At 37.3% G+C, this 12,500-nt stretch overlaps 1 protein-coding gene across 1 annotated transcript in view; it reads right to left on the bottom strand.

Moving 5' to 3' along the window:
* LOC123767141 (neuronal acetylcholine receptor subunit alpha-7-like) overlaps window positions 1-12,500 on the bottom strand; it is a 454,788-nt gene that overhangs the window by 25,581 nt on the left and 416,707 nt on the right. Inside the window, 1 exon segment of the mRNA XM_069304850.1 lies at window positions 5,796-5,807. Coding sequence (XP_069160951.1) covers window positions 5,796-5,807 — 12 coding nt within the window.

The following is a 12,500-nucleotide window of genomic DNA, read 5'->3' as shown; positions in this document are numbered from 1 at the left end:
AAAGAGCCAGATAAACACCCGTGACACTTTAGGATAGACCATTTTGTATATATATATATATATATATATATATATATATATATATATATATATATATATATATATAAGCTAATATCTGATCCTACTACCAAACCTATTCCTACAAGACCATTCATGACTTCCACTACAACTACTCGTGCTTCTTCTAATAATGTGTAGGCAATAAAAACTTCTCTTATCTACTTCTACCCCCCTACTACTACACTGCTTCTACTATTTCTTGAATTACTACAACATGAAGCTCTTCTAATGCTATTATCTATATATCTTCTGCAGATAATAATTATAATGATAATAATAATGTTAGTTAAAATGGAGAAGAATATTAAAAATAATAATATATCTAGTTTCATCTAATACTTTTCAAAGTACACAGAAATCTTATCTATACTTTTAACACCTACTACTGCTTCTATTACTTATACTACTATTATTAGTAGTAGGTACAGAAGCAATTCCAAAACCAGCTACTGCTAGTTTAAAACCTTATCTTGAGGTTATCTTGAGATGATTTCGGGGCTTTAGTGTCCCCGCGGCCCGGTCCTCGACCAGGCCTCCACCCCCAGGAAGCAGCCCGTGACAGCTGACTAACACCCAGGTACCTATTTACTGCTAGGTAACAGGGGCATTCAGGGTGAAAGAAACTTTGCCCATTTGTTTCTGCCTCGTGCGGGAATCGAACCCGCGCCACAGAATTACGAGTCCTGCGCGCTATCCACCAGGCTACGAGGCCCCTTCGACTAAAGCATCTTACCAGTTAATATTTGTTCTTCTGATCCTGTTAATGATACAATTACTAAAAAACACTACTTGTATTATTCCTACCAACACTACAACTGTACCCACTACTACTACCACTAGAAATACAACTGTATCCACTACCACTACCAATACAACTCTATCCACTATTACTACTACAACCACTACTATTTTATCCACTACCATTGCTACTACCACTACAAATGTATCCACTACTTCTATTACTGTATCCACTATTTTTATTACTGTATCCACTATTTTTATTACTGTATCCACTATTTTTATTACTATATCCACTATTTTTATCACTGTATCCACTACTTCTATTACTGTATCCACTATTTTTATTACTATATCCACTATTTTTATTACTATATCCACTATTTTTATTACTATATCCACTATTTTTATTACTGTATCCACTATTTTTATTACTGTATCCACTATTTTTATTACTATATCCACTATTTTTATCACTGTATCCACTACTTCTATTACTGTATCCACTATTTTTATCACTGTATCCACTACTTCTATTACTGTATCCACTACTTCTATTAATAAAACTACTTTTCTTACCTTTACAAATGCTTCGAATACTATTGCAACTTACAATGCAAAACTACTGCTAGTTCTTATACTACGAATACTATAACTACTACTACCGATACTACTTTTGTAGTACATAATTGTACAGATACTTCTACAAATACTACTAATGATACATCTACTGATACTTCAACTGATAGCACTAGTATTGGTACTTCTATCGATACTAATATTGGTACTTCAACTAATACTCCTACTACTGGTACGTCTACTGGTACGTCTACTGATATTTCTACTGATAGTACTAGTACTCATACTTCTATTAATACAATTACTACTGATACTAATACAAATATACATTTACAATGGAGTATTAATACAATTGTAGGTAATATTAGACGATGGTATCAATACCGAAGAAAATAATAATAATAATAATAATAATAAAAATAATAAAAATAATCATAATTATAACAAAAAATATGTTAATTATAATATTTATTATAATAAAAATAGAAATAATAATAATAATAATAATAATAATATAAACGATGAAAAAATAATTGAGAAAATGGAATATAAACAATAATAAAAATAAAAATAATAATAATAATAATAATAAAAAATAATGAGAGAAAGAAGAGGAACTTTAATTATATTATTACGCATTATTCATGATTAACATAAGTAGAAAAATAATGTCAATAGATAATTCAATAAAAATGACCAATTAAAATCATAATTATTTTAATAACGATAATTGTATATATATATATATATATATATATATATATATATATATATATAATTTTTTTTTTCCTGACATTTTCTTGCCTAGAGAAGGAAGTTGAAAAATTAACTCTCCAAAATTCATATTTTACTTGAAATATAAAAATTACATATTTTAAATTAAAATATTCCACAGGAACATCTTCTCCCCGGCTCACAAAAGTAGAAGAGAGTGTCCTGAAAAATATTATTATTGATAAATCTGACCTCTACTGACACAAACCAGAAGATTGAACCAATAATATACAAGCTTCATGAACCAACCGGCTCATGAAGAACTCTCCATTTACCAAACAAAACCCCTTGAAAGAGACAAATGTTGTCTATGCCTTTACCTGCCCACTTGGGGACTGTCTACCCCAACGAATTCAATATATAGGTAAGACAACAACATCCCTTTTCATCAAGGTGAGCATCTTGAAAGGGGGGGATCTCCTCTCTAGCAATGTACAAACAGCAATGACCTATTAAAGAACATGTAATCTCTCTCTCTACATAACCAGACATATACTCACAAACAGCACCAATATAATCGACAGACACAACGATTATAGAAGACTGGACACAGGCGAGACATTCTACATCAAACAAACCAAGCCACGCATCCAAAGCCAACTACCACCACATTACACTTTGCCAACCTCCACAACACAACGGAACACACGGCATACTGCACCAGCCATCATGCAGACACTAAGAGTGACAAGATACAGTGGCTCTATGAATGAGGTGCTTCGTCACCTCATCACCTTCACCTCATCCTCGAGTACATATCACGCAGCAAGACAATTTGTAATCACCTCTTGGGTGGCTTAATCTTCATCAATTATCAATTTGTAATTATTGCAACTCTGCCTCTGACAATGTTAACAAAGAGTTAACGAAACGCAAATCTTAGCTTGAGGCTAAATAATACTGAAAATAAACTTTTGGAGAGGTAATTTTTTTAACTTTCTTCTCAAGTGAAGAAAACTGTGAGGAAAATAGAAAAGATTCGTGCTAGAATCATTGATCTTACCCTAAAAAAAAAGTAATCAATGTAATCAATGTAAAAGTATTAAAGTGCAATAAAACTTAACCATAATTAAAACAAAAATAAAGTCATCAAAATTTCAATCAGCACAGATAAACATTGCAAGTCATGAAACCATACTAATAATACTCATACTAAAACTACTAATGATAATAATAATAACAATCCATATAATTCTAATATTGCTTTTAATGACAGGAATAATTATATATGCAAAACTACTTTGCTTAAATAACTAAAGAATAAGCAGACACAAGATGATGCCTTAAAAGGAAAATTCCAAGAGCTGAACTTTCAAGAACATATCTTTTATATAACGAATTCTACACAATAAGCCCACGCTGTAAGACAGGTTGGTGATAATCAGGAAATTAAGCTCTATAGGACTTTAATGACTATTGAGGACTTAGAAGGGACAGGAGGACTTGGAAGGGACATGAGGACTTGGAAAGGAGCTGGGGAATCTTCATGAGGAGAGGAATGCATCCCCCAACCTCTTGGACCATCAGAAATCGAACGCCAACCCAGCAGTAAGTGAGGTCGTTGTTGTACCAATGAGTCCAAGTCGATGGGCTCCACTGGGAGGAAGAGCGGGCGCTTACAGCTCATCGGTACGTCAGCAAATAAAGGCAGCCGATTAATGCAATTTAATGTCTAAAAACTGATTGAACTTCTGAATAAGAACGGAGGATGCATTGGAAATTAGGGGCTAATATGAGCTCTGCGTCAGTTTACCTCTGAGTTCATTTTAATATATTAAGTCAGCTGATATAAGAAATACGTCAATAATGCCACTTTTACATGAATGAGTTATACAAAAACACAGTAATTAATTTAATCCTTAATTTTAGCCCTCTTGCATATTAATAGTGATTTATGCATAAATATTCCCAAATCTTTATATAAATCATGTTTAACTGTTTAAATACATATACACAGAGAGAGGCCAGAGCGTATACACAATATTTTTCTTTAATGGTAAAGTACAAGAGGGAATCTGAGCCAAAGGACCATAAGCGAATTAAGCAGATTTGTAAAAATATATTTAAACTAATTATCAAAACTATTAAGATAGTCAACTGCACCATAGATCACTACGGGCTCACCATAGCCCGTGCTACTTGGAACTTTGTGTTCCCAGTAGCTGAATCTTTAACAATTACTTTAACTACTACAAGCTGTATTGGTAGATATTAGTCCCCCAATGGTACACAGCATCATATTAAGTGGTACACTGGTACAGTCAGTGGTACAGTGTTGCAACCAGTGGCACCTGTTGAAAAAAGTGATATACTGTTACATTCAGTGTTACACTGTCATCTGTTTCCCATCAAAAACAAGTCCTTCTGCATTTAACGAGTATTAGTTTAAACAGTGATAATTTAATTTATATACAACTCTTTATATATACTAAATTTATATATAAATTTAATCCCAGTTTTCGCTGTTTCACGTCTTCGTGAAAGCTCATCTCTAAGTAAAAGCGACATTCAAATGTGTTTCATTTTATAACTGAAAGATAGTCAATATAAATTGTACTTTTGACGCAAATCTCATTTAATTGCAATTCCCTCGACGCCTGTGGTGGTATTTTTATCCCATAGCGGAGTGGATGTTCATATATATATATATATATATATATATATATATATATATATATATATATATATATATATATATATATATATATATATATATATATATATATACATAATTGTCGCACAGTAGGTCATAGCTTCGGAGAGTGGAGCACGCAGTAAGTCTTTTCAAAACAGTGTCACTCAGTAAGTCTTAACACAGCAGACAGTGTCACGCAGTAAGTCTTAACACAGCAGACAGTGTCACGCAGTAAGTCTTAACACAGCAGACAGTGTCACGGAGTAAGTCTTAACACAGCAGACAATGTCACGCAGTAAGTCTTAACACAACAAACAGTGTCACGCAGTAAGTCTAAACTTAGCGGACTGGTGTGCGTATTAGATCTTAATATTGCAGACTCTTTGTCACGCATTTAGTCACAATATAGCGGACTGTTATCACGCATTTAATGTAAACATAGCGGACTTTAGAGCTATATCCGCTTAACATAGCGAACTATAGAGCTATATCCGCTTAACATAGCGGACTCTATCACGTGCTCTGGCATAAAAACCCCACCACGGCGCTGTGACAGTCGTCCAGCTCTATACCTCTACCTGGAGTGCAAGTCTCACGTGTCAGTATTGACAGCGGTCCGGAGGGGAGGAGGAGGACAAGAAACGCACTGAGAAATGTTTCTAAAACTACTACGCGTTTACCAGTGGTTGCTGAGAGGTTCCTCGTGAGAGGATGAAGAGGCAAGGAATAAAATGCTACAAAAGGCTGCTTTGCCATTTTTTTTTTTACCAGCTGAGGTGTTGAAATTTTCGATCTTACGATCTGTTACGATCTTAATTAGGAAAGAATTCAAAAAAATATCTGAGTTAGATGTACAGGAAAAAATACTGAAAATATATATTTTTTTTTAGCCTATGCTTCTCAAAACCTCTCAAAGGACGTTAAAGTGAAGCAGTTACAAAATGTTTAAACAAAGTGGTCTATGGATCTGATAGTTAACGCTGAATGACGCTGCCAAACAGGCTCTTACCTCCAAGGGGCACTGTCCAAACGGAAGTTCCAGTGAGAGGCGAATTGCAAATAGAGGGGACGTTAACTTGGGGGAAATAAAAAAAGGTCAGGATATTGACTCGTATGTTCTAAAAATATAAAAAATAAAATTTCGTCAATAATTTATCATTCTTGTGTTTTAATAGAATTTTTTTTTTATATTGATTGATGAATTCAATAAAGGTTAAAAGCAATATGAATCAGAAATATCATTAGCTTAACAAGAGAATATGACTGCTAATTTTTGGAGTTATATATAACTATGTAATTTAGTTTGGGAAAAGTAGATTAAACATCACTTTCGCCATTATAGGTAGGCGTTGATATTAGTGTACCTATAGATAGTTAGAAGCAAACATATATATATATATATATATATATATATATATATATATATATATATATATATATATATATATATCAGTTGCATATTGTCCTGGGGACCATTCAGGCTTGTTCGCATATATATATATATATATATATATATATATATATATATATATATATATATATATATATATATATATATATATATATATATATATATACATGCTAAACTATAAAGTCTGTGGAGGGGAAATGAAAGGTTTTCTTTTAATCCATCGACAATACAATTATAAGAGATCGAGGGTTTAAAAACCCCTCAATATTTGTCTAAAAAGATCCAACCCATCTTGAATTATGTTTATAATTTAAACCCAAAATGGGAAAAAAAGAGGAAGCAATCCAGAATGATTAAGTGACACTCTGGACCAAGCAAGCACAGTTTTAGAGCGCTGAGCACGGCCCCAGAGGGCGGCACTGGCACTCTGAGCCTAGCAAGCACAGTCTGAGTTTGACGCTGACCCCTAGTGAAATGGAAGCGCTCGGTGTCCCCTCAGTTAAGATGTCCTCAGCAACACAAGGCTTTGAATAAATATGTTATATTAAGAGAAACATTTTAGTCGAGAAGCAAGGAAATTGGATTGGCATGGAGATTAAATTGATTAAATGTGATGCACTGGAAGAAATCAACCAAGAAGTCACACACACACACACACACACACACACACACACACACACACACACACACACACACACACACACACACACACACACACACACACACACACACTCAACACACACACACACACACGATATACAAGAAGGGAGGATAGACAGGAGGCACTGAACTATAGGCTAGTGTCCCTAACCTGCTTACCATGCAAGCTGATGGAGAAGATTGTGCGAAAAAAGCTAGTGGAGCATCTGGAGCGAAAGAACTTTGTAACACAGCATCAACATGGGTTCAGGAATGACAAGTCCTGCCTCACAGGGTTACTTGAATAACCAGGCAGCAAAAATCAGGCAAGAAAGAGAAGGGTGGGCAGACTGCATATTTTTGGATTGCCAGAAAGCCTTTGATACAGTACCACACAAGAGGCTAGTGAAAAAGCTGGAGATACAGCCTGGAGTGAAAGGGAAGATACACCATTGGATAAAGGGGTACCTAAGCAACAGGAGACAACGAGTCGGTGTGAGGGGTGTCTCAGATTGGCGAGACGTTACAAGTGGAGTCCCGCAGGGGTCAGTTCTTGGACCTATACTGTTTCTGATATATGTAAATGATCTCTCAGAGGGTATAGACTCGTTTCTCTCAAAGTTTGCTGATGATGCAAAAATTATGAGGAGGATTGAAACAGAGGATGATAGTAGGTGGCTACAAGATGACCTAGACAGACTGAGTGAATGGCCCAACAAATGGCTGTTAAAGTTCAACCCGAATAAATGCAAAGTAATGAAACTAGGCGGTGGAAACAGGAGGCCAGACACAGAATACAGAATAGGAGATGAAGTACTTAATGCAACGGACAGAGATAAAGATCTAGGAGTTGATATCACACCAAACCTGTCTCCTGAAGCCCACATAAAAAGAATTACGTCTGCGGCATATGCGAGGCTGGCTAACGTCAGAACAGCCTTCAGGAACCTGTGTAAGGAATCATTCAGAATCTTGTACACCACATATGTAAAGCCAATCCTGGAGTATGCGGCCCCAGCATGGAGCCCGTACCTTGTCAAGCACAAGACGAAGCTGGAAAAAGTTCAGAGGTATGCCACTAGACTAGTCCCAGAACTAAGAGGCATGAGTTACGAGGAAAGGCTGCGGGAAATGCACCTTACGACACTGGAAGACAGAAGAGTAAGGGAAGACATGATCACTACCTACAAAATCCCCAGGGGAGTTGACAGGGTAGACAAGGATAAAGTATTCAACACTGGTGGTACTCGAACTTGGGGACACAGGTGGAAACTGAGTACCCAAATGAGCCACAGAGACGTCAGAAAGAACTTTTTCCGTGTCAGAGTAGTTAACAGATAAAATGCATTAGGCAGTGATGTGGTGGAGGCTGACTCCATACACAGTTTAAAATGTAGATATGCTAGAGCCCAGTAGGCTCAGGAATCTGTACATCAGTTGATTGACAGTTGAGAGGCGGAACCAAAGAGCCAGAGCTCAACCTCCGCGAGTACAACTAGGTGACTACACACACACACACACACACACACACACACACACACACACACACCACAGAGAACGGGTTCTGAATCTACGCTGGAACCTTAGGAATGATTCCGTGTCAAAGAGCAAGAATGATGCCTGAGAGACAGTCTTGGAACCCAGAGTTATGTCGTGCTTGACGCACTACGAGTGTGCAACATGTGGCAAATGCCCCTACACCTGCAACATTGCAACACACCCCATGTTGCAGGCTCTTCACACATGGCCTGTGCTCGCTGATGTGTGTGTGTGAAACACACTATTCTATTCGGCTGATCTATGATCTAGATCTATTCGGTCCTACAACACCTTGATGGTAACTGCTGCGCCCTCACTTCGTCCCTGCCTCCCTCTCTCTCTCTCTCTCTCTCTCTCTCTCTCTCTCTCTCTCTCTCTCTCTCTCTCTCTCTCTCTCTCTCTCTCTCTCTCTCTCTCTCTCTCTCCTCTAGTGTTCTGTTAAGTTCCTCTCAGTGTCTTAAGTGTCCCTTTAAGTCAGCTGTATTCCATTTCGAGAAATGGTTTCTCCAATCCAGCAACTATGTCTCATTACCACAGGCGACGACCCACTACCAGCAATGATATCCCACAATGGTGTCCCACTGCCAGTTATGGTGTCCCTCTACCAGTCTCACTGTCTCACTGCAAGTTGAAGTGTCCGACTGCGTATACTCGAACGCCTGTACATAGTAGCATCGTTCATGTGAGCGTGTCCAATCATCTGGCTCACTACTATCGATGGTGAATAACTTTCTGCTACACTGTGAGTGATGGTGTCCGGTTCACAGTGAGTGATGGTGTCCCACCATATCTTAAACTATCAGTATTGGTGTCCCAACAATTATCTACCACGACCTGAACTACCGCTTGTGTCCTAGTATATGTGTCCCATTACCATTGGCCTTCTAATAGCTTCTATTAAAACACTCTAATACCGTGACACTTCTTCCATTGTGCCCTTCTATTTCGACACAGTACCTGGCCTTTCATTCCGACATAATTAATAACCTTCTGTCCAAGCACCGTAACTACTCATTTGTCCAGACACAATAACTACCCTTATATCCAGACACAATAACTACCCTTATATCCAGACACAATAACTACCCTTATATCCAGACACAATAACTACCCTTATATCCAGACACAATCACAGCTGTTTTATCCACAAACCACAACAATCCGTTTATCCTCTTTACCCCCAACAGAGCAATTGGCTCGCCTCTTTTCCTACACTATGCCTGACTCTCTATCCTGCTCTATAAGAAGTTTCTATATCCAGACACTCTATACCTGACTCAATCCTGCTATATAAATTTGATCTATATTTAAATATTATAATATTTATCCCGATAATATATCTAGCATCTTTATCCCTGAAAGGAATACCTAGTTCCTTTATCCTTGCCACTGTAGAAATACTGTACTTTCACATTCTACTAGAAGTACAATGCTAGTACACATCACTATCATTGTACTGGTACTACTAGCCACACTGGCACTGGACTATCAACACTGTACTAGCACGGTACTAATTGTCTGTCCGATATTCGAATTGTTCTGCTCTCTTCATGAACTATATCAAATACCTATTTTACCTGCTATTTGCCCATCAATTCCGTGTCCTGCTCGATATTACACTTATCATATCTCTTATCACACTTTCCGTCTTATAGAATGATAAGTCTATCTCAAGTTGTCACCTTATTTCTTTGGCATTTCTAACACTACACTGTCCTTTCCAACTGCAGAGAATTGTCTCTACTCTATTTAATCAAAATAATATATCCGGCCTTTCTGACACCAAGATAGTGTCAAGACTTTCTGACACCAAGATAGTGTCAAGACTTTCTGACACCAAGATAGTGTCAAGACTTTCTGACACCAAGATAGTGTCAAGACTTTCTGACAACAAGATAGTGTCAAGACTTTCTGACACCAAGATAGTGTCAAGACTTTCTGACACCAAGATAGTGTCAAGACTTTCTGACACCAAGATAGTGTCAAGACTTTCTGACACCAAGATAGTGTCAAGACTTTCTGACACCAAGATAGTGTCAAGACTTTCTGACACCAAGATAGTGTCAAGACTTTCTGACACCAAGATAGTGTCAAGACTTTCTGACACCAAGATAGTGTCAAGACTTTCTGACACCAAGATAGTGTCAAGACTTTCTGACACCAAGATAGTGCCAAGACTTTGACACCAAGATAGTGTCAAGACTTTCTGACACCAAGATAGTGCCAAGACTTTGACACCAAGATAGTGTCAAGACTTTCTGACACCAAGATAGTGTCAAGACTTTCTGACACCAAGATAGTGTCAAGACTTTCTGACACCATCCCAGTGTCTGAGACTATAACAACAGCACCATACTTACCCTCTCTGGTGCTATCAGAAGAGCACCTCAGGAAAGATATCCTTGTCTAACCAACCTCGTTTTTCTAACACACAAAACACAACAATAAAAATATAATAAAGATATCAACTAATTGCAGCAGCAGCTTCACTAAACACTGTCATCCCTCTGCCTGTCACGTGGAAATAAATTTTTTGTCATGTATTACTTTCTATGCAAAGCAAACACACAAGCGACAACAACAAACAAAAGACTGTTGTAAACACAAACACAAATGTACACATTAATAATAACACATAATGTGATTTGCAACTATAGTTGATATACAACTTATATGGAAATTGGACAAATAAAAAGAAGAATTTGGTACCATTCATTTTATAGAGTCTGGGTGAAAACTTATAAAATTAAACTTATATATTCTTAGGCCTAATATAGCACAAATATGTGCTTTATTAGGCTTCAGATAGCGTGTATTAGGTCTAGTATGGTTAGGCTAGGTCTCATTAGCAACATAAATAGAAAAACGTGTTTATTATTTTATTCAACTATTTTTATTTATTGAAAAGTCTATGTATTTATTATTTTGAATACAAAAATGGTCCAATACGTCCACATTTGCACGATCTACATCGTTACTATCAGTACCCTTTTAGGAGGTTGTATGAGTGAGGGTTTGTGAGTGTGTGTGTGTGCGTGTGTGTGTGTGTGTGTGTGTGTGTGTGTGTGTGTGTGTGTGTGTGTGTGTGTGTGTGTGTGTGTGTGTGTGTGTGTATGTACGTGTGTGTGTACGTGTGTGTCTACTATCACCTAAAACTCCCTAACTTATCAATGCCTCAAACTCTCAACTCTCTCACACTGTCACCAATGCAGTATCTGCAAGCAGTATGCTGTGTATCAGCAACGTCCCTACCACCATCAACACTATCTCAACTATAACATCACCATAATTAACATCAGCACTATATTTTACACCAATACACTATATACAACGAAAACCTTACCTGCCAATGACATAGCACCTACCATAAGGACAATACCTGTCACCTAGTCATTAGCTTCCACGAACACAATACCAACGTACACAATACCTGCCACCCACACAGTATCTACCATAGATACAATACCCACCACCACTCACACCCACCACCACTCACACTCAATTCACAGTACCTGCGACACTAAACAGCATAGTGGACAACCAGCTCTACCACACTAGTCAGCATAGTGGAGAACCAATATCATCACATTGATCATCATCATCATACAGAATCAACAAGACCACTCTAGCAAATCATACACAGAAGCATCACTTTCGACCCATACAATCAATGCATGACTATCACACTCATTCCCTTATAATCCTGGATAAACAGTGTCTTTCTCTCTTGTCTTTCTCACTAACAATTAACTTCAATCTCACTGTTTTTCGTGCTTTGTTGCAACGTCTTTCACTGTCTTTAACCATCTTCTTAGTCTTCTGTTGCTGTCACTGTTCTCAAATTCCCCCTGGATATATTCTCGATATATTGGAATTGGGTGGTTATAAATAGGACCTGCCTCGTACAGGCCAATAGGCCTTCTGCAGTTACCTTTATTCTTATGTTCGTCTTATATCATTGTTATATCTCGTTCAAGTTAATCATTCTTTAATGGTAGATGTTCTTCTACTCTCCACCACATTACACAGTCTACTGTCTCGCATCTGTCCTTGATATTACCGTCTCGTGTCCCTGGCTTCCACTCTACTTAGATTGGTCAGTCTCTCCTGTCTTAACTCTCCTCT

This window comes from Procambarus clarkii, chromosome 53 (assembly GCF_040958095.1).
Source record: "Procambarus clarkii isolate CNS0578487 chromosome 53, FALCON_Pclarkii_2.0, whole genome shotgun sequence".
NCBI classification, from domain to species: Eukaryota; Metazoa; Arthropoda; class Malacostraca; order Decapoda; family Cambaridae; genus Procambarus; species Procambarus clarkii.
This window is presented reverse-complemented; position numbering and strand designations above follow the sequence as displayed.